The following is a 26,138-nucleotide window of genomic DNA, read 5'->3' on the forward strand; positions in this document are numbered from 1 at the left end:
TCAATCATTCTGAAATCCATCTGGCATTTTGATGTGCATGTTTTGAAGTCTTGCGGATGGTAAAAGCAGAGATGTTCCAGAACAAAGAATTCTGCGGCTTTTGTTACTTTCATCCCTGAAGGCATTATGTACCCACTGCAAGGGCATCTAAATTGCTCTCTGACACTATGGCTATTCCAGTTGTGGCATTTGTCTCTTTATACTGTATGAGACTATTTCTTTTTTGCGTGTGTTGTGTTGTGTTGCATGTGGATTTGCGTGATATTTTATATTGTATGATAATGCCGTATACATGTAAAATACGCACCTAATATATTATTCTGTGCAAGTGTCCAAAAGCACAGCACATGTAATTCCTCACTCCACAATTATAAGCTTGCTGTAAAGTAGAAGCAGACTGTCTGGAGAGTTGCTCTGCTCTGGGCATTCCAGTAGGTATTAGCCAAGGACAGGCACCACTGCCACTGTACCACCCAGTTATGGGCTACAGGACTGGTTTGTACCACACACAATTCCCCCTGATATGTCAGCTTACAGCTATTCATACTAGTCTTTGTGTGTGTGTGTGTGTGTGTGTGTGTGCGTGTGTGCGTGTGTGTGTGTGTGTGTGTCTCCACCCTTCCTGCAACACATTTCTAACAGTCTCAATTATTAGCGTTTCCCTCCTGCAATGTGTAGAAATCGCATGGATAAGAAATTATAAAATACTTTGTCCTATCGCCACAAGGGGGGGTTTCCTTTAATAAAACCTGCAAGGTAAATTATAACCCTGGACTTCTCAATCATTTACCACTTTAAAGAGCACATTTCTTTACGTATTTCCACGTAACATGCACTTAAAAAGAACAAATATGTGTAGTGCTAGTAAGGTAAAGAATAACAGAACAACCTGGATTATTGGTTATATATTTTCAAGTGAGGTAAAAATAAAAAAGAAACAACCATACAGTTCTCTAAAATTGAACGTGTGAACATGTTGGAATGTATTATTTCCAAGGAAGCACTGTCGCTGATTTTGTCAGCAAAGTCTCTGGTAGCCTGTCGTGTAATATATTTCCTAAGGGCGAATTTACCCACTAACAATTACACTTGCGTTTAGAGAGGACTGGTTGCCCGTCCCATCTTTATACTCGAACTGATTCAAAAGAGGGGCGTGGATTTGGATTTTTACCTGCACCTTGTGTACCTGAAGCTACATGGAAAGAATTTCAGATCGTCAAAGCATAGGAACTAGTAACCTCCTGTAGGTGACAGGAACATAATCTGCCGGCATTCCAGAGAATGAGCGAGAGAGAACGCGAGTGAGAGAGAGCCAGCATTATCATGCGAGACTGCCTTACCTGGGGCGCAGGAGCAAGTGAAAACACATTACTTTGCGCCACTTTGAAAGAAACGGTCGAGATAAAAGAATGCAGCAGTAGAATATATCCTATCTTTTGCCTTTCATTCTCGAAAGTTAAGCTCGACTTAGAATTCTATATTCCACCTGCTGTCTCCTTACTATGGATTTCAAAGTAACGACGATTTTAAAGGATTGCAGAGTCACTTCAACTCGAAACAGAAATGATTGCTGTACCTGGAAAGGTTGAACAGCGCTGCCAATGAGCGCGCAAACGTTACCGTGACAATGCACAGACCCCCCCGACACTGGATTTTCAACGTGTTCTTATGCTTTGGCATCATCTACTTGAGGCTCGGGTGAGTTTTCAAAGCTGCATTCACGAGTCCAAACTGTTCTCACTTCATTGTTGTAATTGGTTGATGAATGAGTTGAGGTGTGAAAGACTACAGTGTAGAAAATGCGAAGAGTGCTACTAGTCTACGTTCAGTGGGTCCGTTGCTGACCGATACATCCAAGACAATGGTGATCTTGATTCGTTATCCTCGTTGTAGAACTGTCCCAGTGATTAAGTTGCATTTCCTGTTATCGGTTTATAAAGTATCTATAATTAATTTCCCTATTGGCAAGTGCCATGCTTTTCATCGTGTGTTCGGTTCACCTCTCCATACCCTCTTTAATAGCGGCACTGAGTTGTATTTCCACATTCCTTTGCATAGACAGAGTTTCTACCTGTTTTGCAATACCTCACCTGAATTCTTGAGAAAGCCCCAGCTAGTATGTGCAAAGCACCAACCAAAACTTATTTCTGAGTCTTTGGATGCATGATGTAGGCTATAGCTTATTTGTCAGTGTCATGTTGAAGAGGTAGCCTAATATTTTATTTAAAGTGATCTAAACATTAGTCTAACCCACTGCAGATACTGCTTAATTAGTCAGTCAGTAGGCTACGCAGGACAGTTACATTTAGCTTAGAGACATGCATGGATTTAAATTACTTAAATGTTTAATTGCTTAAATTGAGGTTACATTTTTTCCACAATTTTCTTTTTATTTTATCAATTTTATTAATTGAAACTGCCTGAGTATGAGGCTATGCAGGGCTACACAGGCCTGTACAAATCAGCCTAAACAAAGGATCTGTTAGAATAACAGGAAATCAAACAAAAATCATGACATTTCCCACATCTTTCATTGTTGACCTGACAAAATAATGTGATATCTGCATGTATCCACATCATATGAGGATGGCAATGATGATGGTGGTTCATATCAGGTGTGGGATTTGCATTGGAAAACTGTATGAGAAGCGCCACTGCATATCTGGCTGTTTCATCAGGCCAAACCTGTTTGCTCACTTCAGCGGTCTTTTCTTTGAGAAAATCTTTCATGATACCCTCTTCACTCACAATAATGAGAGGCAGCAGGTGATGACGGACATCAGGTCTGGCTTTCACGGTGTGTGGACAGACACCTTCAGACACGTCCAACACCACTGACAAAATGCTGCTAAATGCACACTCTAGGGAACATTGTCAACATAGGCCTACTGAAGAATGTTTATGTTTCTCCATATACAGCGATTCAAGTTCTTTTAAGTCATCTACATTAAGGCCTGCACTAGTAAGGCTTTCAGTTTCCTCTCCTGTCAACTCTTCACCTCTGTGCTTAAAAAAATAACTGGATGCCCCAGCAGTTGACTCTGAAAGGTTTAGATCACAGATCAGGTGTTTGTGAGAGCCCCCTGCGACTCTTTGCTACTATCACCTTATTCTGAACATTCTTCTCCAGAATTATTGATTTGTGAAATGTATAAAAGTATACACATATTCTCTGCTTTTCAGTTGGCTCGGATAAGCATTAAATGGTCTTCATTGTGTACAAAAAACTTCCACACCTTCCACCTTCATTATTAGCTCAGCTTTGATTGACAAAGTATCCAAGTGTTCCAAACCAGAGTAATATTTAAAAGGTGAAAATATAGTTCAGGAAAAGACAATGCAGGTCTTTCAAAGGTAGCTCATAACGAGAGGGTTTATCATACATGGGTGACCCTCATGAGAAAGCCTGCATTTTTAATTAATCCATGATTTACTACCAATTACCTTATGTACCTATTTCAGGCATACACTTGCATACCAGTAATACTGGCAATTGCAGGGGAAGTGAATAGTGACACTTCAGCGGTAGACCTTATAAGGAACTTAAAAGTCACACAATTTGTGCGATTGTGTACCTTAAGCCCGTTGAGATCAATGAAAAGTTTTAAGTCCGGAGCTCCAGATCTTGTGTCGCCCTATTGTCGTTGTGGTATGTTACAAAAGTGGGCGGATTGCACTGTCTCTCTGCCCAATGGCAGGCCGCGGGTCTCATGAGAGGAGAGAAAGGCCCTTTTCTGCCATCCAAAATCCCTAAAAACCATCATCATTCCGGCTCGGGAAGCACACTCTGTAACAACCCCTACCGCTTGAGAGATGCCAGACTCCAGCGCACACTCACGGCCCTGGGAGCTGGGAGCTGCATAGGAGCACCGACACTGACTCTCCTGATCACTACAGCTAATCTGGAAGACAAGTCTTTTTGTTTCAATGCACGGGAACTAAACGCGCAGCTAAAGGAATAAGGAGTTTTTATGCCAGTTTTTTCATCAGAAAGCGGCAGTTTGCTCAATCATGATCATCTTCTCATCGCGCAGTGTACTGCTGTCAGTCTACTACCCGCAGATCTTCCTCATCCTCACCAGCGGTAGCTACCTGTAAGTTCATTTAACTAGTGACTTGCATGTGGTATCACATCATATCACTTTACAACTGGGCGTTGGGCGGACTGGATTTGACAATAAAAACACGTGTGGCATCTTTTTACGCCAATTAGTGTTAAGTGATCGGGATATTAACATTTGCATATTGTCTAACCACGCATTTGCGCTGTGGAATCTTGTTAACACCTAACGTTATTGATGGTATAAATGTTTTGGGGGGGACAGAACATGGCTTTTCGCACAAGTGATGCTGTAACAAACGCTATTTGAGTTTACAAGTAGTCTCTCTGTCATGAATTTAATATAAACTTCGTGAATTCCTCGAAAGGAAGATTTTAAAGAAACTGAAACATCAGTTCAAGTGACAAAGGAACATCAGATTCGCGTCAATGACAATAATCGCTGACAGTCAAGTTATTTCCCCCAGTAGTTATGACGTTTTTGTAACGCTGGAAAGTTGTTCACTGTGAATAAACGAGGTCCACGTGGGATTGATTTGTAGTTATCATTATTAGCTAACCGGCGTCCACTGGACAAGCAAAAGTTTTCATCCTCGATATAAAAGGGTGAGCTTTGCTAGACGTGTTGGAAATCCTACGGCAGAGTGACTGAAAAACAGACATATAGCCTACAGTAGGCTACGTTTCCAATGTGGACAGGTTTGGCCACGGAGCGGCAGAGAAGTTCAATACAATTGAAAGAGAGGGAAGCGCCGTCTTTATGAAGAATGTTTGTCCTGTTTTAGGCTACCTACTGGACTTGTAAGGCTATGTGCAGTATCATCATGACTGCTGTTATCTGCTCAAGTGTCATATCATCACACACAAAAAGAGATTCCTAAACATCGACCAATTAGCCTACATGCTCTCGCTAATTGACATGTCCACCAATGTGTATAGAGAGAACAGATCTCCGAGCATAAGGTTTGATTTTCGCTTCTAAAATAATTACGGAACTATGGTATTCATCTTGCTTCCAGAGACCCCAAATTTGATGTTAAAATAGATGTGGTTTGGTTACAGTTAAAAGAGGGCATGTCTATGTTTAGCATTGGTTTGCACATTAGAAACTACATACCATTGTTTGTTTTTACAATTTAAACACTCTTGCGCACAGCACATCTGATACACTTCAGGATAGAGGCCGTTTGAATTCTATAGTCCAAATAATATACTGACGTTCAAATGTGAGCCCTGTTTATTGCTAAGAGTCCTTTCCTATCACTTATTCTATTTATGAAGCCTATGTCCAAATTTCACACATTGAAATGTGTTGAGGTGCATGAGGGGTGGTGCATATCCCTTGGGGAAATGGGATAAGAGCTGCGTTCCAGGCTATTAGGCTACTTCATGGTCGCCATCACAGTTCCCACTGTAACCAAACTTATGCAAAGAGGCTAACATTATAAAGTGTTTTTTTTTTTAAGAAGTAGAATAACTAAAGGTTCCCAGTAATTGTAATGTCCAGACTTGTACAATATTGCAATGTATTGTTGTGACACATCTGATATTGTATTGCACTGTTTGGACAAATTATTAGAGTGGGAAATACAATTTGTATATGTTTCTGTATTGCTGTCTCTAGTTCCCCTTGTCTCTCCTCTTTTCTCCCTTTTAAAGTCATTATTGAGTCAGATGAGACCAGATGACAGTGATAATGATACAGTGAGGGTAAATGTCCAAATTTAGCACATCATTGTCTTATATTGCTTTTTATTGCCTCTCTGGTAAAGTCCTGTTGGTTAAAGTTTTGAACATATCACTATTATTTGTTTCTTCATGAATTTTTTTTATGACAGGTTATATGAGTCATTGTGAATTATGTTGTTAGACATGAACATTGTTATGCCTGTTGTCAGTGGAGCAAGCAGTGTTCTTTTTTTGTTAGTGGGACTATAATCCTGTGCATAATATTAGCAGTTAAACCATTAAACAACTGACAACTTCAGCAAGTTAAACATAGTTATTTGTCAAACTTTGTTGAAAGCATAGGTAGAAATTGCCCAACAAAATAAAGCATATGTACCAAAATTGGGCACAATATTTATTCTGCTGTGCGCAGAGTTTTAATTTTAACCTTTGTTAGTTTTTTAAAAGAAATGTCTGCCAGACACTCCTTCCATGTTGCGCTCTCAGTTTGTGTTAGGTGAGTTTGTCATATACAGTACCACCGTCGTGGCACATTCTGTGAGCCAGGAGACCTGGTAACATTTATTTGACATGTTTAAAAGGAAGTGCATTTAGCCATGAAGTAGATTATTTATAATTCCATAAACTAGGAAGTCCTTTGGGATTGCAGCACCCCATATTATTAAAAGTGCTTGCAAGGTGACCTTCTGCCGGATATAACAACCAGGTGGCATTTTTAATATGAGTGCCATCATCCTTTTTAGTAAAGTTCACACCAGTAGAGAAAACACTAGGCATGCCTAACTGTTTTGAATGTGTGTCGCTAGAGCTGCTCTTGTGAACTGTCACAGAGCACACAGGATAGCCGCTAAGCAAACAGAATCGCATTTGTGCACTTTGATGATGCAGGGATTTGAGAGATTAGCTGTGGAATGTCCAGCTTTTGATCGCATGATGCAGTTGCACAGCAACATCACACTGGGTTGTTGCTGGGTGAGCATGACAAGTGTTTTGGGTGCTTTGTGAAGTGACATGATGTTAAAGAGTTTTCAGAACTGTGTCATGTTTTCTGTAGTAAATCAGGAAGCACATTTTTCATTTCTTCTATCAACACGCAATAAGCACCTCTGGCTTCATCAACACGTGTTAGTACCGGTAGCAACACATTAAAAGGCAGGTGATAACAGGCACAAGTGAGAGAAGCATGGCAGGTTTTCAGAGATAGGTGCAGTCTCTAGACAGCCTTCCGTATTGTGGGCCGAGGCCAACTTGACACATTTATTACAATGTCATGTGTGGGGTAAACTTCATGAACTGTTAGTGAGCTAGTTAGGTTATAGAATGCATACCCATTATACTAAAACTATCACCTTTTCTCATAGTACAACTAATATTAAACTGAATGCAACTACTACTACTATACCACCAACATGTCATCAAATTCTGAATACCACCTCTCCAAATATGACTGCATTTGACCACTGCCGTTATGATTACAGCAACAATAAGTTATATTAAGTTTCCAAAGTATATACAAGTGCTCAGAGACTTGCACGAGAGCATCCAGGGCTCTCAGAGAGCCAGGAGGAGGGAGCTGGTGAACCTTTGAGGGCCTCACATGGTCAGTCCAGGGTGGAGAGGAAAACGTAACACTCACTCACAACGCTCACAACCGTGAAATGGACATTACGTTACATGGGAATGACTTGCACATGGACACTTTGCTGCGGATACTCATTTGTGGTTCAGCTAGTTTGCCTATACGGCTTTATTTACATCCCAAAAACAAATCATAATCATCCAAAACAAAGTGTAATTTAACCCCAGTGCGAGAGCACAGCAAGTCATGCATTTGTAAATATTTCTCTTTCTCTTGCTTTGAATGAGTATATGTAACTAATTCTCATAATAACTATAGCATCGTTTCACAGAAATATGCTTCATTACATGATAGAAAGTATAAAAGTACATTGACTTGATGCTTCTCTTATTTGAACTTAAAGGTGACGGATTGCCTTCTAGCCACTAAAACAAAGCAATATAGATCATTAACATTATCCTGTTAACATTTTGAAAGCTCTATTGAGGAAATTATCTGTGTGTTGAATGAATTTTCAGATATAAGAGTAGCGCTATGTATCACCATATAGGTTTTGAAGTTCACTATGGAAGTTGCAGTTCAGCAGCTCATTCATGTCCAGCTTTTGATGCTGGGGCTGGCAATATTGGCAAAAACCTCTGATCTCAATATGCAGAGGAGAAATGCCCATACACAATATGAAACTATGTAATAATATATTATCAAATAATGTAGTTATACAAAGTTAATAGTTCAAACTGTTATACATCCTAAATAGTTGTGTTCAATTTAAAACATTAACAAATGGTTCTCACAGCTCTGCAAAAATACATATGGACACCTTCTTGCATATAGAAAAAAGTGCAAAACATCATAATGCACCAACATTGCAATATGAAACATACCATACGATTCTTACGATATAGAAGAATGATGATGATAATACACAATATGCAATACAATGTGGCACAGCCCTGTTTGATGCGGTGATTTATTTCACAGTTTTCAAATGTTTTTTTTTAAATTTTTTAATAAATCTACTTCGTAACACATGTGACCCATTTTGAAACGGTTTTAAGTGGTTCAGCACAATTATGGTCCTCAGATGGATGTTAATGGCAAACTGTCCAGTTTGTTGCTAGGTCTGATCGAAAACAAAAACTTCCTAAAGTTCGACTTGACTTGTGGCTGACATCAAACCAAATATTTGTGTGTGGTGAATGTAGACACCAGACTAATTGTAAACAGCTGTTAGACATGATTAGATATTGTGCTGTATAATTTATTGAACAAGAGGCCTCTAGAAAGCCTTCATATTGTACCAGAGAGAAACTGCTGAAATCACAAGTGAACATCTCATGGGATTGAAACTCAGTGAGTTCACATACTACAGTGAGTTAAATCAGTGGACTCAATCAGATATGTTTTCAGCATATCTATTCTACAATATTCTAACTTCATTTGGCCTGCTATTCCAGGTCTATTAGATTTGTAAAATGATGAAATTATCAGACATATTTGTCTTTTAGTTGATTATATATATGGGATATGCTATGGTTGTAAATGCTTTTCCACATGATTTTCTTATAGTTAATTTTTTCATATTAAATAAATGTATGTTATTCAATCTCAATTACAAGTTGAAGGACTATTTAAGCCACATTGAACACAAGTTGATACAGCCCCCCCCCCCCCCCCCCCGGGTTAACTTTAAAAGTAATTGTCTTAATTATTAAATAGTGGGAGACTGGGACATATGTATCACCAACCAAACAATTCATTCTCAGCAAGCTGTGTGTCTGTGGAAGATGTTTGGCCGTTTGTAGCTCATGAAAGAACTCCATGCTGCATTAATGTAGAGGGGAAGTTGACTTGCAGACCAAAGAATGGGTCTTAAATGTAGTGTTACAGATATATGCCTTGTTTCAGTTATAGTTTCATTTGAGCATGTGGTTTTGTATTCAAGAGTTATTTTGGTGCCTTTGTGGAAACAGTTAATCAACAAAATAGAGGGAACATGGCTGGCCATATCCAGTTTCCAATCAACATGTACCCCTTTTGTTCCTTTGACTTTGGGGAGCATGTTTTTGCTCTATGAATTTTTTTATGTTGGGGTGGGTGGGGGTGGGTGGGGGTTGGGGGGGGGGGTGGTGGGTGTTCATGCGCTGGTGGGTTAGAGGGCTGCATGCACACCATGCACTTCACTCAGTCCCTCACATTTTCGCTGACACACAGCTTGCTTGTATCAGCCTGCCCTGCTTGCGGTGGAACCCTCGGAGGCCTACGTCATACATCAAAGCTGGCATCTCCCTCCATGCTCTTTTATGGCTCCTTGTCTCTGGCCTGTTTGAAAAGCATGTATCTGCAGGGTTTGGTCGGCCATAAACAGCGAGTCTGTGCGTCGTCTTTTTTTTTTAAATGTATTTTGTCATAAACACAGACAATTATTTGAACAGAACAAATGATTGCGGCAATTGTTGCAGCCCTGCCAATACAAAAGGCAGTGATCAGATGCAGAGGTGACCACATCAGGAGGGCATCTGGTCAAACAAACTTACAGTGATGGGGTGACATAAGGAAATCTGGCTATCCCCCAGCAGATGTCCATCTCTCCTCTCATCCAGAAGGTGAAATGGCGGGAGCTGCTCTCCACAATTTCAGATCAGGGCAGAGGAATGATCTCACACACGCGGCTGTATTTATTTAGGGACGTCCATTACACAACACGTGTGTGCAGTGCACCAAAACCCGAATGAATCTCAAATGATAAGGGATAACATGTTCTGTGTCACTCCTTCACAGAGCCGGGGTGACCACATCTGAACATGAGCAACGATGCTTACGACTGGCATATTTGCACCCGACACTTCTCAATTCAGCTCATGCCTGGAAACAATTCGAGCAATGTTACCTAACAATTAATACAAAAACCTCAGCTCATTTTAAGGGGTTCCGTGCCAAACCAGTGCGGGGAAGGGCTTGTCAGTAAGCAAATAAACAAAATATCATTTCCCTCCGTATTTGCCCTGGCGCTGCCACATTATTTTATTTATTTTTTTCAGTTTTCATACTGGAGGCCCCTCAGCCAATACCGCCCTCTGATGAGCTGCGAATGGACTAATAAATGCTAATCCTTGGCAGGATGTGTCAAGTCAGTCTGCTTCCCAGACTCTAACTTCTTTTTTTTTCTCTCTCTCTCTTTCGCAGGGCCCTTTCCTCTGTGGTGGCTTTGGGTGCCAATATCATCTGCAATAAGATTCCTGGGCTGGCCCCCCGCCAGAGGGCCATCTGTCAGAGCCGCCCAGACGCCATTATCGTCATAGGGGAGGGCGCACAGCTGGGCATCAATGAGTGTCAGTACCAGTTCCGCTACGGCCGCTGGAACTGCTCAGCTCTGGGGGAGCGGACCGTCTTTGGGCAGGAGCTTCGAGTAGGTCAGTCTGCACTCATGGGGCCACTGGTGGTCCATTGTTTGTCCATCACATTTTAGGTGTTTTATACATGGGCCTAGTATCCTATTGTTCATATTTGTGTGGTAACGTTTGAATCATGATTCCTTCTCTGGGATAAGTATGGTTGTGTTTGTATCACTACCTGTTGCAGACTGTTTTATCCACAATAGTAAGATTTGATGGCGTTTCTAGTCTAAGCTGAAAGGAGTCTAGGTCTTTCATCCATAGTGTGGGTCACCACAAGACAAACCGTAGTGTCGGACAATGCATACTGTAGTAATGCTTTAACTAACGGCACAAAGTGCAACCGCATGCGTTATTGTTATATTGCGGTATGTGTATTGTGGAGGAAACAGGTTCATGTCAAACAAACGCCTTCTCATAATCATTCAAAATATTTCTCACCAATATATATTTTTTTCAATACATTGCTGTTGACTTAATATTTGAATTCAGTTCATGGTTAAAGCCATGCTTGACATTGCTGGCGGTACCAAAGGCATGGAATAGCAACCAAAAGCCTTGAGTTTTAATGAAGAAAAAAGACGGATGAAAAATGATATTGCAAATCAGGGGACAGCTAATGGTATTATTTCAGAGCTTTGTTGAACTAAAACAGACGTACACATCTGTTGTTAATCTTATGGTTATGTCCAAGTCTGATCTTTCTATGAGTGTCTGTGTGTGTCTGTGGTGTGTGAAAGAGAGAGATGAAGAGTGAGAGAGAGAGTGAGAGAGCGTTTTGGGGTACAGTCAAAATTAGCTATAACCAGAGCAGCATCTACATTTTGCCTTTCCTTTGTTCATAATACGGTTCTATACGAGTTGTACTTTTTACAGACGGGTTTTATACAATTCCTTTCATTTAGAAATGTTGTATAGCTTTTTAAGTGTGGTTTGAGTATTGTTTAATCCAAAGGCACTGTTAACAATCATCCATTTTAGAGACATCTGACACAAACCCAGAGCCTCGGAATGTATTAGCCTGTTTGGTATTTTTGTAGTGAATCTTTGATGTTTATTTTTTTCTTCATTGTGTCTCCAAGACACTGTGTTGTGCTAGTGTCTCATGTATTTCCAGGAATGTGTGCTCCATCTTCATAATAGCAATATAAAAACATGCGCATAAACTTCATACCCAAGAATGTATTTGTATTTACTTTAATGTGGCTTTTTTATTTCTATATTTTAAATGGTGAAATTATTAGCTGCAGCATTTAGGTAGCATATGTGTATGCTAACCATATTCAAGTTGTGACTATTGACTTTTGTCTGGCCGGCTAAAGTGGCATCACCTCTTGTAAGTTTCCGACAATTCCAGCAGTTTCCAACAATTCATGGTCCACATCTGCAATACAAATCTCCACAGTTATTCTAGGTCATAATGCTTTGCTGCATGTTACATGGAGACATTTTTGGGGTCATGTGTTTGCTGCTTGTGTCTTTATTGATCTCTTTCACTCAACTGCATTGTCAGGTGGAAAGGAACTATGACGGGTGGACAAATACTGCATAGGGGCACTGACAATGATATTTAATGTCCCATAAGGCAATCTTGAACAACCACACTGACCACAGCTATTACTTCTCAACTTCCAGTTTGGGGATGTGGACAAACTGCTGCATTTCGTGGTTTCAGTGGACACCTTACTGTGAACAGGGTTCTCTTGGGCTGGTGGGTGTGGCAGACCTGGTCATGCATGAGTTCAAGCATAACTGTTTCGTGTACTTGACTCTCGAGTGTGTGTGTACAGTATGCAGATGTGTTGATTCGATTGAATCAAACATGTAATCCCATCCTTTGGATGGCATTGGTTTGCAGCGCGCGGAATTGATTGCACTTTAGAGATAAATGCTCGAATTGGTTCCAGAATCTTCAAATTCCCACATAATCAACTGCAAGAGAGACGGGGGGAAAAAGCAACTCGCCCGTCTGCGTTCAGTAGACTTTTCATGTCAATCCCCCAAATTATGACCACTAAACCTTTTCTCTTCCCAAAGATCCAGTCTTAGCTTTGGATTGGCATAGAGATTCCACTGTTTTTCAAGAGTTAAAGATCAAGGAACCGCAAGGCTAATGCCTTCTCTCCGCGCTGCCTGCATTTGGCCGGAGTTGGTCAGTTTGGACAGCCTCAGTAGTATTACCGTTGGCTTTCCAGGAAGGTACACATTAATAGTTGGGTTATTGAGTACTACTGAGCCACCAGATTTAGCAAAAAAAAAAAATATCTTGATTCAAGGATTCAGTTTCAGGAGAAGAAAAATCGCCCTAAGCAGAGGGCGCTTCTGGCAAGTGATGCATACCCCAATACTGGCAGTGCCTCCTGAATAAATGTTGCAGAGTGGACGCGAAGACAGGGCCAGTTCTCTGCATTAGGGCTGCGTCCTTCAGCAGTTTTGACCGTTGTGCTGAGAGGTGGTTGGCTTTTCCATCATGTTCGATATGACAGGTTGGCACAGGGAACGCTGATGGAGGGCAACCAATTTCAGGCGACAGTCAAACAAAGGAGGGGCAGCCTTGCTTTTCATTCTCGCTCCATTTTTGAGTACGTGCAGCAATTACATGGGGAGAATTCTATCATCTTATACTATAAATGTTTCGGAATTTTAAGCTTCATCTTCAGAACAATTTGTCACATTAAGACTTCAATGACCATTTACCAAACTTTTCTTAACCTTCACTATTGATACAAAAGCGGGATTTCAGCTGTTAATATGGCATGCCATCAGCATCTACTCAGCTGACTCAACTGACTGGCCAACTTCTGTAATGGCATGGCCATTCATCAGCCATACCGTGAGATGTCCTTATCTAGAGAGAAACCTGAGAGCAAGCCAACATATACTTATTTTTATTGCAGGCCTAGGAGTGCCTCTGTGCTCAGAGAAGGTATTATGTCATTTGTAACGCAGTACCATTCAGCTCAGCAACATGCCTCAAGTAATGCTACCTTGTAGTGAGGAGTCACCAAAGACTTGATGGCTCCCAGACTTTGTAAGAAACTGCAGTGCCTTGTCCTCATGGCCTGTGCCAGACTGGAAGACTCAAGTGTTCACAGAGGATTAGATGTTGATAAGTAAAGGTCTTGGGACATTATGAGTACATTTTTGTGTTTCAGGATAAAACTTGGAACAAACCTGAGCTGTGCTGTTAATGTAAATATAACTGACCATTTTGAAGGTTCATGTCAGTTGCTCTGGCAGCATTCTTTTCTCTGTGTTCCAAACAGCACGGTGAAACCATCAACAACAGGAAATATGACTATGCCCCTGCTACATTTTGTTTAACATTTTATCTTTATGTTGATACATATGTTTTCATGAAAAGGGGATAGTTACACAAGGGAACTATTTAGCCTTCTCAGCCCCTTTCCCAGTACAAGAGGATGCATCAGGGCAGATTGGTGCAAAAAGTAGTACCAGACTTGTGCTGCATCAATTGCTACTAATACTGTCAATGCAAACCTGTTTAGTATTTATCATCAGTAAGTGTGTTTCTAGGTGGTCAAGTAACCTATTACAAGACTGGAATATTGTCCAAGCAAGGAGTTCATAGTGCCACCAGTCTCTCAAGTCATGTCTCTAGTTTTGTCACTTCACCCTATCCAGTGACCTACATGTTCATACCCCGTTAGCCTTGATTTGTCAATACGTTCTCTCCCAATCATAAGCCATGAAGCAGCTTGGCCTCTCGTCCAGCGCTACCCCTCTGTGTGAGCTTGTGCGTGTGTGTGTGTGTGTGAGCTTGTGCATGCTTGCGTGTGCTTGTTGCAACGCCCATTTGCTTGGCGCAGACCCGGTCTCGACAAGCAGGGTGAGTTATGGGTGAGTTATGGCCAAGTGGAGGGGTGGGGGGAGGGGGGGTGCTAATACGGAGAGAGCGCTCCACGGCACGCTGACCATAAGAAACGCGCTCAGGCCCTCACATCCCCGCTGACGGCCCAGCTCTCCAGCCGGACCAGGGGCCTCTCCTCTGGTCTGCTCAGGAGGCTATGGTGGTGTGGATGATGAATGCCACGACATTGATATCATCCCACCCGCTCCCCCAAACTTAGTTGACTCCCCCAGCAGGGCTAGCTGTGTGTGAGGGCTAAACAAACGTCTCGGCAGATAAAGGATGTGTAAGTCATCAGGTTCAGGGAAAGCCACCTGAGGGGAAAGGGTCCCAGATAAACACATACTTGATCAGGGGGGAACATTGAGATGAATGAAGTGAATTAGGGTCCAAACAGGGTATTTGTTGAGGTGTGGGAGAGATGAGAGATGGCTGTAGGAAGCCTGTCGTCAGTGAAGGCTGCTGCACACAGTTTGATGGGATTTGTGGACTCATACCCTGCAGTTTGACTTCCATGACTGACTGCATGTTCAGTAGAAGGGGGGAAAAAAACATCTCAAGTGCAAACAATGAATCATTGATAAGAGGGTTTGCCTGCAAATGCAAAGTATGCTGACTATTATTCAATCTCACAGGACCTCACCTCACTTTCACCTACCAAACACGGAAGAGCAAATCTAATTTATAGTTAGGTGGACAGACTGCAGTGCTCTGGGTTTTTAAAAAAAAAAAAATTAATTTCATTTTATTTTTTACTTTGGAAGCCACGCCAGTGATCCACAGTAAAGGCGAGACCATTCCTGGGGATTATTTGTCTTGATTGTGAGGGCACTGATCTTGCATCTCTCTCTCTCTGTTTCTGCTCATTTCCTTCTGCGATTATATATTATATTATATTTCACTGCCCGCTTGTTTGCGTATTGGGACACTCGGTTGATACAAAAAAAACATCAGCACTCTTTGTGTCCGACTGAATGTTAATATCAAAGCCACAGCAGAGATTGATCAAATCGAGGTCATTTTAGATGGTCTTGTCGGTTTCCCCATAAACATTGTGGTGAATGCTCAGAGTGCCTGAGACGCTTGGTTGGATCTGCTGTATTTATTTTCCATGGGATTGTCATTCCTGAAGAATGCTGCCTAATGGATGACTTTAAAAACAATTCAGGGTACTATTGTTTTGCCGTACTTTTTGATGATCAGCTACTGAATATCAGGGTTGCCTTTAGTTGGTGAAAGCCTGACAAAAGAAACACACACACACACGTACACATAGGCACAATCAAAATTATTTTCCCACTTTGTTTTCTGAAGCAGAATGACTTTTTAAAGGAGTCCAAGATGGCCTGGATAAACTCTGACTGCATTGTTAAACAGATTGTAATTGTTAAAGATTGATGGATGTGCATAGTCTTTGAGTGGTGTAGACTTCCACTGCAATGTGATGCTGTGAAGCAGTTGTTTATTTCAGCCTGCCTTTGGTGGCTGTCATCTGAATTATGATGATGTCTCTGATGTGCCATAAGTTGACAATGCAAAAAAAGAACCCAAATTTTCCAAATTGGATGGATCAATGGACAAGTTTCCTTCATTTTCTTTGAATCAGTCTCCCTTAACTTGCGGTGAAATGATATCCTCAAGGAATGCAAATGCAATAGTTTTGTCAAATCTGAACTTAATTGCAAATTACTATCCTCTGAAAGCTAACGATATATCTCAATGCTCCGTTATGCCGAAAATCACGCACATGTGGTTTAATTTATGCATGTATTGTATGTTTTTTCCAAGTCAACTAATTTAAAGGAAATGCATTTTGAAATATTAATTTTAACCATCTGCATGTTTTCAACACACCCCCACTTTCTTTTCACTACAATTTTGATGTAGACATTAAAAGCGGAACATCAAATGAGATGAGAAACATCTTTCCTTGAATGTCAACCTTCGGAAAGAAAAGCTCGTTTGCTCCTAAAGATGAAAACACAGAGTGTTCCGCAGGCCCAGCTGACACTAGCTGAGCCTCTGAGAGAGACGAAAACGTCCCATTAAACTAAGTACAGTAAATTAGTCAAGAACCAATGTGAGGAGTCAAAGTTTATGCAGGGTGGTGGTCCCCCTCCCTATTTTACAGAGTGTGTGTGTGTGTGTGTGTGTGTGGTGGATTTTTCAAAACCACATATTTCTTCTTTGAGACGAGTGCAGATAGTCAGACTCAGTAATTAAATTCTTGCTAAAGTAATGATTTGGTGCGCCTCTCATTGCACAAGCATCTAGTACCTCATAAATTCAGTGCCAAAGCCAAGTGTTATCCCAGGGAGCTGGCCAGCACAACAGAGTATTCAGGAATGCATTTCTCCAAATGCCTTTATGATGTTGCTGTTGTTGTTGTTGTCTGAGAGGCATGCATAAGATGCCGGTAAATTTGCACGGAAATGTGCCTTACACCTTCCATGCAATCTCTCTCTCTCTCTCTCTCTCTCTCTCTCTCTCTCTCTCTCTCTCTCCCTCTCTCTCTCTCTTGCCCACCCATTAGCATTACAATTTGCAGCCCTCCGACAAAACCGTGCAATGTGATGAGCCACTTGCACAAAATGGAGGAGCCTCACGCCGCCAAGTCATTCATGAGGAAAACCCTTTGGAAATGATGCATATCTACCACCGCGCTATGCAAGAGTGGCGCTGTATAAAAGGCTATTTTAGACTTATCATCATGTGGGTAGGCCCAGTCCTCCATCGGCCGCCTGCTCCACTGGAGCCAGAGCAAACAGAGTAGGACGCAGACAGACACGTGGGCTCCATGACCTCCTGAGGGCTTATCAGGTAGAGAGTGTCCTGCGGGAGAGCAAACGATAGGAAAAGCCAGAAGATAGGAGGGTGTGTGTGTGTGTGTGTGTGTGATTGTGAATCAGAGAGTGATTTCATGTGAGCAAACAGTTTGTATTGGTGTGACTACACATGTGTGTTTGTGTCTGGATTTGTAAATATGTCTGTGTGTGTTGTATAAATTGTTTGTATATGTATGTCTGTGTGTATGTGATCCATATGCGTGCCTTGTGTGTGTTGTGAGCTGTGTTTGTGCTTCTCTATATCTCTGTCTCTCTGTGTGTGTGTACATGTCAGTGCATGTGTGTGTTCCTTGTCTGACCTTCAGACAGACAGGGTGGGGGACTGCTGACGAGGCTGGGTGGTCAGTGGGGCGGACGGCGAATGAGTGGGCTTGTCCCTGGCTGCCCCCCAGCCCCAAGAGGAGGCCCACGCTGGGCTGCACTGCACTGGGGCTGGGGCCGGGGCTCGCCTGGGTCGGGCCACGCTACGCTGTGCTGGCCGGTCGAGCGGCTGGCCAGCCGGGCTGTTCCGCACGGCCCGCTGTTTATCGCCTCTGATCTGCGTCTGGCTGCGGAGGCGAGTGAACAGGATGTGAGAGGATCATCGCCACCTCAAAGCACTCTTTGTCCAACACAATCAGATCGCCAACTGTATTCACTGTGCCGAGCGCGGAATCGGACATTCATAAGTGCCTACAATCACAACGTCAGTGCCGATAAGGGCAGGGTAGGAACGAGGGGAGGGGGGAAATGGAAGTGAGACGCTGCTTGATGCTTGGAATCTGTGGTGATCTTTAACCCTTATCTACACTGTTGGATGCTATGGAAATGCTGGCTTTTGCATTTTAATGGCCCACCATGGGAACAATCAGATATCTGTGGTAAAAGGACCTAGAGCTATGGAATTGTGGAATGTGTAACTATGAGGTTGGTGAAATGGCAAAGCTATATATGTTTTTTTCCATGAGTTACTCTAGATACCACTCGCTGCGTAGGTAGTAGAAACTCTGCCATGACAGTGGAGACCAAATAGACGGCATTACAGTCAACAACATCTGAACGGTGAAGCCCCATCGGTGACCTCAGATGAACTCTCGCCCTGGTCAAATGTGTGCACTGGAGTGAAGCGGCCTGGAAAAGCTAATGGCTCACAGCACTTAGCTTCTTTTCATATCAAATAAAGGTCCTCGGTGGCCTTCCTCACAGGGGGCACATGCAAAGGCAGCTACCTGTTTGCCTGGTGGCAGAGGGAAATAGAGAGAGAGAGAGAGAGAGAGAGATCAGTGAGCGCCCGTTCAAACACAGACGTGTAATGAGGGGTTTCGAGGCAACAGGTTTGCAGTGAGCTTTTAGCCCTAATAACAGGTTTCCGTCCATCTGATGAGGTCAGGAGAGACTTTCCATTATGTCACCAAGCCCTTTACCTTTCATTGTCAGGCCGCAGTGTGTGTGTGTAATGTGAAAGACAAACATGTTAGACATGACAGACACACACACACACACACACACACACACACACACACACACACACACACACACACACACACACACACACACACACACACACACACACACTTTACCTCTCTCTCTCACACAAACACATGCACATGCACATACACGCACCCTCATTCACGCACGGGCGCATGCTCACACGCACACATATTCACAGTTTTACAATGTGATTGCAGCAAATATGCAGTTCTGGTAAAACAATATTATTTTATTGACCAGGAACATGGCTGTACTAATTCCTCTAGCTGCAAACCTCATGTACCACAACTTCGTCTGTAATTTGCTCGCAGCATATGTTCATAGCAACGGTACATAAAGCAGAACGGAAAGCAGTAGGACAGAACGCATTAGTCAGCTCTCTCTGTGACTGATATACAAAGCAGGGCCCCTAGAGACTGGGTATGGAGGACTAACACTGCAAGCAGTACGCGCTTTTAAGTGTGTTCAGCCAATGCGGCAATACTCTGTCCAGAGCCCGTGTCACTTATCCGCAGTCGCAAGAGCAGACCAGTCCCATTTCCATGTTTCAGTCGTTTGGCTGCAGCACAAGATATAACAGTGCATTTATCCTCAGAGTGGAGTCTGTGGTTTTGACCTGGGCTACTCAGAGCAGCTGAAGTGAGGTCAGGTTCGCTTCTCTTCTCGGTATGAGTAGGCATGAGGGATGCGGAGGGCCGATCTGACCACGGATGAGGGCAGCGTGCTTCTGGAGCTGAGCGGTGTGTGTGTGTGTGTTGGGGGGGTGGGGGGAAATCCTCCTCACCCCTCGGCTGCAGCACCACAGGGCCACCAGCAGATGCCACTTTTTTTCTTTCAGACTATGTGGTGACATTCCAAACCATGCCAGCACTCTGTGTTGCTTGATTGGCTATAAGGTGCACTGCTGTTGGATCTGCTACACTGTTTTCATAAACACTCATATAACTATTAATTGATGGTGACATGTACATGAATAAATGAATACATATATTGTGCATTGTGCAGAAACGTGCATATCAAACACATAAAACCAAGTATGTGTATTCTATCAAACTTTGGGGACAAACAACGTATGTTGCCTTTGCTTACACAAAGTGTTTTATGTAACTCCTCCAGCTGTCCCTGTTTTCCCAACACATGTGAGGACACTAAATGCACCAGGCCCTAAGTGGGTCCTGTTGCACAGTGATGGCTCGGATGTGCCCAGCGCACTCGCTTTTAAAGACCTTTTTCCACCAGTACTTTCTGAAAGACAGAGGATTACACTGCCACTTGTGTGTGTGTGTGTGTGTGCGTGCGTGCATGTTTGTGTGTTTATGCCCATGTTCATGACTTCATCCTGGATGTTAGAATGAATCAGTGACTCAGGCCACAATGCTGCAGCCTAGAGCGTTGGTCATCTCACATATTCCATCATGACATACTAAAGAGATGTTGATGGAGAAACAAGCATTGAGGAAAGTGTTGTGGCCCTCGTACCATTTGCCATCAACACTTGTTGTCATGCTCTGGAAAACAGATGTAGTAGCATCAGTCAAAACATTCAACCAACCACAGCTAATCTAGCCAGTTAACAATGATGACAAAACCACGGTTAAGAGGCATACCATTTACCAACAGATGCTAACCACTTTCTGGCCACTTAATGTAATTTGCCATTTTCTGTGTGAAACCTCATGTGTGAGTAATGCATCTCTTTCTTTTTTCCCTGTGTGGGTGAAAAGGAGGGTGAGAATGAGAGTAACTTAGTGACACTCATAGTGCAGTCAGCACCAGACTGAAGGCAACTAAACTATCCAAGACTCTGCACTGGTAGGAAACCATTTACCTTCCCCACTGAGATCAGCTGAGATCAGGGAGTGTTTGCACGAGTGGTTGCTACGCTGGACTCTCTGTCCCTAAGCTGCTGGTGTGTTTGCCGTGGCCGGCGGTGCGAACGAGCCCCAGTGGCCTGGAGGTGGGAGGAGCACGAGAGTTCAGCAGGAGTGCTGAGGATGTTCCTCTCTCTCTCTCTCTCTCTCTCTCTCTCTCTATCTCTCTATTTCCCTCTCTCTCTCTCTCTCCCTCCCTCTCTCTCTCTCTCCCTCTCTCTCTCCCTCTCTCTCTCTCTCTCTCTCTCTCTCCCTCCCTCTCTGTCTCTCGCTATATCTCTATATCTCTCTATCTCTCTCCCTCCCTCTCTCTCTCTCTCTCCTCTCTCTCTCTCTCTCTCTCTCCCTCCCTCTCTCTCTCTCTCTCAGGTTATAAATCTCTCCATGCTGTGTCACAAGAGATTTGTTTAGTGGTCTGCCAGCCTCCTCTCTAAACACACAGTGTCAGGGCTGGGGACACCACATCCAGAAACGCTGGACACAGTGCTTCCACTGTTTTTCTTTTTTCTTTTTTTTTGTTTTTTTTTTGTTTTACGCCTACCAACATCACGGACAGGACTGAAACCAGAGCGGTCAGCTGATGCTCGAGCTGCCCTGGTCCGTGGGGTCATGTCCGACTAACTAAGGAGAGAGAGAGAGAGAGGGTGAGTAAGAGAGAGAGAGTGAGTGAGTCAGGGAGAGAGAGAGAGAGAGAGAAGTTTGGGGGTGACAGGGAAGTGGGGAGAGCTTTCTCTTTATGTAGCACTGATGCCTCTCCTTCCCCATCTTGGACACTGTCACAGACACTTGCCACTAAACTCCATTAGACATCTGGTTTAATATTCCCCTATTCTTCTCCCCAGACCTTTCCAAGTTCATTGAGGTTTTTCTGGTCAGTCCAATTTTCCACTGGCAGCGTACAAGGCTATCCCAGGGTGGTTCCTTTTGGAGTCCTGTCAGGACTTTGGGGCTGGCTTCTTCAAGTTTTCTTTTTTTCACTTCAGCATTTTGTGAACCACATGCCTGCAGAGCGAGCGAAAGCTACCTCAGGACACCCGCGCAAGCGCAAGCTACCTCAGGACACCCGCGCAAGTGCGCTACAGTCGCACCACTTTGTACAGCGACTCTGTACAACTTTCTTTGCCACTCAGAACTCTGTGTTGTGTCTTTGTTTTGCAATGTGCAAAGTTGGTGAAAGGCTGCATCTACTACACTTTAGTAAAGAGCCTCCATTTTGTGATGTAACCACATTCAGGGCCTTTCTGACTGAACTTCTACATTATAAAGCTGCCGGCACTACCACCAGCCCTAAATAACAGAGCAACAGTTGGAGCCTTTTAGGAGAAGGCCTCTCACAGCCACATGTAATACCCCTCTCTGCCCCCCCCCCCCACCCCATCCTGGTAGTTAACAAACACTCTTTGCTCTTCCCTCTTCTTACACTTTGAGTAGCAATTATCACTCCATCTCTGACTTCCTGACACGTTGTGGACCACCGATTGCTACACCTTTGCATCCCCAAAAAAGCACAGGGAATTTAAGGGAACACCAAGCGCTTAACAAACCGGTGTCAAAAGTAGAGAACAGCTAATAAAAGTCTTTGAACTGCTTAAATAGGAAATGGGGGGGGTTGGGGTTCTCAGTGTCTCCTTGCTTGTGACACGCGTAATGGCGAACGGGTGAAACGAGCAAAGCCAGCTCCTCCCCAGAGGCACACTAAGGGCCCGCTGGGATCACTGCACAAGCATAAAGCGGTACAGTCATTTGCTCTCATTACCACACTCAGCTGCTCCAGGCCCAACAGGGGGTGACAACCAATCGGAGCACCAAGCCGCTTTTCTCCCCACGAGCAGCGGCTCAGGGGCTGGGGCTGGATGGGGCGCGGACAGCGGAGAGCGGCGCACACACATGCATCCATGGCACAGGGAACCACCCTTTTCCTTGGAAACTGCCCCGATGCTGTTTTTACCATTACGCTGGCACGCCGTGTGTATTTGTGTGTTGGGTGCTGGGGTGGCGGTGTTGGGGGGGAGTGGTGTGGGTGGGGAGGTGGTGGTGGTGGTGGGGGGGTGGGGGGGGGGTTGCTGAAAATTACCACAAGCTGGCGAGGCTCAGTGCTCATGGTAACCAGAATGGCGAGCAGTTGTGAGTCAGTGCCCAAGAACCAGTGGAGAGGGCATCAGCCCCAGAGGTCATACCCAGGCAAGCCTCCAGCGCGGATTACCAGCCCTGATTTTCACCGACCGCAAACTTTAGTGTCTTTTAAAGGTGACATTTTCTGGGACAATGTGCGTTAGTACTGATCGCTGTCCATGAGAGACTTAAGATGCCATGAGTGTTACAGTTTTTTGTTTTGATTTGTTTTACGTGAAATGATCCAAAACATGTCCCTTTCCTCGGTTGCAACTTCCTTGTGCATTGATTTAAGAGGGAAAAAATCTGACTTAGATAGACAGCTTTCTGTTTTGCACTTGGAACACATTAACAGTACCCCAGATGGCATTACATATACACACATGGAAATACTGTAAATAATACTAATTTTACATTGTACTAAATCCAGCTGTGTGTATGGCAGACTTCAAAACACTCAAACCTCATCCATCCGCAGTTTAGTAGTCAAGTCTAAGCCGTAACTTTGAAATGGTCACAGCAAGGTAATTCTTAATGAAGCTCTCATTCCCACTGTGCGCTAACTGTCTGGCAGAACCGTGTCGTGTAGGAGACACTCGTGTGTCCCTGTATTAGCGACGGCTCAGAGAGTACCTGGGTCACCTCTCCCAAAGTGGCAGCCTGAAAGCGAACATGCCACCGGACCACAGGACGGTTGAAAACAACCACAGCAGCAGCAGCAGCCCTACTGCTGAGCCTCTCCAGCAGGAAGCCCTGGAGCTTATCGCATCCTTTGGACCTGCGCTGCGCCAGGCTGGCTGCCTCGCTGGCTGGGAGAGCGTCTGACAGACCTTGAGAGCCGCTCCGCACGCTGTGGCCCACATGCAAGGTGCTCTCACCGAGAGGAATTCAGCACTTTGGACAGCACCTACAATAGTTCTCTCCCGCTAGGAAATCACAGCACAGCACATTTGCAGGCTGTGTTTAAGGACTTTGTGGTCGGCGCCGTGGCCGCGCTGTAATTTCAGCAAGGTGCAGCGGGAGACGAGACCAGGAGGAGAGGCCGTGGGAGGGCTGTGGGAGGGCCGTGGTGCATTCCCCTGCGCCGGGGAGGCCAGAGAGTGGCCCAGCGTGATGGACACATTTCCCATGGATTGTACTTTTTTTTGCATAGATTTAATAAAGTATGTCTAATGCTACCTCAGTGCTCATTGCTGCCTCAAAAGGATTCCAACACTGAAACATGAACGCATTAAAGCGTCTAAAATGCAGAGTGTTTTTGCCAATTTCCTTTTAAGAAATGCCACGGCAGATGTCTGCACTGCATGTATTTCTGGTCAGGATGTCTTTTAATGTATGTGAATGATTTTGTGTCCTCATTAGTATTGTATAACATCTTGAAGGTTCGAGGCTAATTGTACCCAGGGGTACTTGGCTTAATACTCCACATACACAGTCCGTTTTCAGTTGGTTTATTTGTATTTTCGTCTGCTAGCATGTTATCTATTAGCAGTGTGGCGGAACAGCACCATTTCATGGCCTGTCTTCTCTTTCCCCCCAGGCAGCAGGGAGGCGGCGTTCACCTATGCCATCACAGCGGCAGGCGTGGCCCACGCCATCACGGCGGCCTGCAGCCAGGGCAACCTGAGCCACTGCGGCTGCGACCGGGAGAAGCAGGGCTACTACAACCAGGAGGAGGGCTGGAAGTGGGGCGGCTGCTCGGCCGACATCAAGTACGGCATCGACTTCTCCCGCCGCTTCGTGGACGCCCGCGAGATTAAAAAAAACGCCCGGAGGCTGATGAACCTGCACAATAACGAGGCGGGAAGGAAGGTAGATGTGAAATGAATCGGTGCTTTTGTTGCTCTGAATGAGTCATTTTGTCCCTGGGAATGTTGTTATTATTCACCCTGACACGTTTAAGCAGCTCATCTTACAGGGCATTTGAAAGTTCATCGATAAAAGTGTACAGTCTGTTCTTATGTTGTTTGGGTTTTGCCTTAAATTGGTTGCAGTTCCTCAGTAAATCCCTCTTCCTCCTCAGCTGGCCTGCCTTGCCTTGCCTTGCCTTGCAGGCCTGTGAGTAAGTGAGTGCTGTGTGTCAGCCGCTGTGTCCTGGTGTGTGTCCCGCACGTCTCGCCTCCACACCAGCGCAAGCGGCGGGGGTGCTATCTGCTGCCAGCGCCGACGTGCGCTTGGCAGCCCCTCCAACAGGAAACAGATCTGGCTGCTGATTGGCGGGACGCCCCTGTTGCCTCCGTTTGCCTAAGTCTCCCAGGCTGATTGATAAGCTGCAGGTCCGTTTTCGGCAGCTAGTTTTGCCTTAGCCTCAATTACAGTGTAGCCTCCCCACCATACTGTGGGTTCCTCTCGCTTGAAGCAACAGCTTGGCTGTGGCCCCGTTGGCCATGTTTGTTTGCTATTAGTCACTCACGAACACAAAACAACATGAAACCCCTGATGGCATGGCCTTTCTCCCCATCGACGGCACGACGGTGACAAATGGATCTAATTAATAGCGTTGGGCTTTATTGTGTGCAGTGGGAAAGCCAGGCTTTGTACCCAGAGTTGCCAGATGGAGGTCTGCCCAGTCCTCTCATGAAGTTATGAAGTGCAAAGTCAGAAACAGGATATTATTGTAAGTCCTCCCTGCCCCCCACCACCCTCGTCCCCAGCCACCCCGATGCAGAAAACACAGCCCTGCCACTTAACTGCACCCTTTGAGTTGATATATTTTTTTTTCCCCTTCTTTCTATTCTCTCAAACTGTGGATCAGCCGGGGAGATGTTGGAGCCATAACACCCGGGATCAGGGGGGCTGAGCGGGGGGACCGATCGAGGGCTGACAGGCTGGGAGAGGCCATGGGGCAGCCGTGCGTCGCGGCGGCGCTCTGCGATTTCAATTGCCGTCGCATTTTTGCGCTGCGGTCGCAGCTATCTATAAATGAATTGAGGCGAAACATTAGTGTTTTTAAAAGTAAAACACACTGTAGCTGGTTTATCGTTCAGAGGCCACACAGCTCACCACGCTCCCATGTGTAAAGGCCTGGGAGTTTGCCTGGGGGAGAAAACCATTATCCTCAGCACAAAAACCTTTAGTCAAACAAACAAAAAGGAAAATGAACCATTATATTGTCAATTGACTTTGAGGTGACAGCACTGTTTGGACATTTTTGGAGAGTTTTACTGAAAGCTACAATAAAGAGCCATGGAGTAGAGGCAGTGCGAGGTTTGGTACGGGTACGAGCTCTCGCACCGACATTCTGC

The 26,138-nt window shown here is 44.3% G+C and overlaps 1 protein-coding gene across 2 annotated transcripts in view; it reads left to right on the plus strand.

The window, feature by feature from the left end:
• Positions 1-1,021: 1,021 nt before the first annotated feature.
• wnt7bb (wingless-type MMTV integration site family, member 7Bb) overlaps positions 1,022-26,138 on the plus strand; it is a 29,055-nt gene continuing 3,938 nt past the window's right edge. The window contains exons 1-3 of one of the 2 annotated variants that reach the window (XM_042109308.1): positions 1,022-1,698; positions 10,515-10,741; positions 24,434-24,705. In XM_042109308.1, coding sequence (XP_041965242.1) covers positions 1,628-1,698; positions 10,515-10,741; positions 24,434-24,705 — 570 coding nt within the window. In that variant the 5' untranslated portion in view covers positions 1,022-1,627. Of the gene's footprint in view, positions 1,699-3,804; positions 4,095-10,514; positions 10,742-24,433; positions 24,706-26,138 lie in introns of those variants that run through there. The other variant, XM_042109307.1, reaches the window with a different exon arrangement.

The sequence above is a fragment of the Alosa sapidissima genome, chromosome 11, assembly GCF_018492685.1.
Source record: "Alosa sapidissima isolate fAloSap1 chromosome 11, fAloSap1.pri, whole genome shotgun sequence".
NCBI classification, from domain to species: Eukaryota; Metazoa; Chordata; class Actinopteri; order Clupeiformes; family Clupeidae; genus Alosa; species Alosa sapidissima.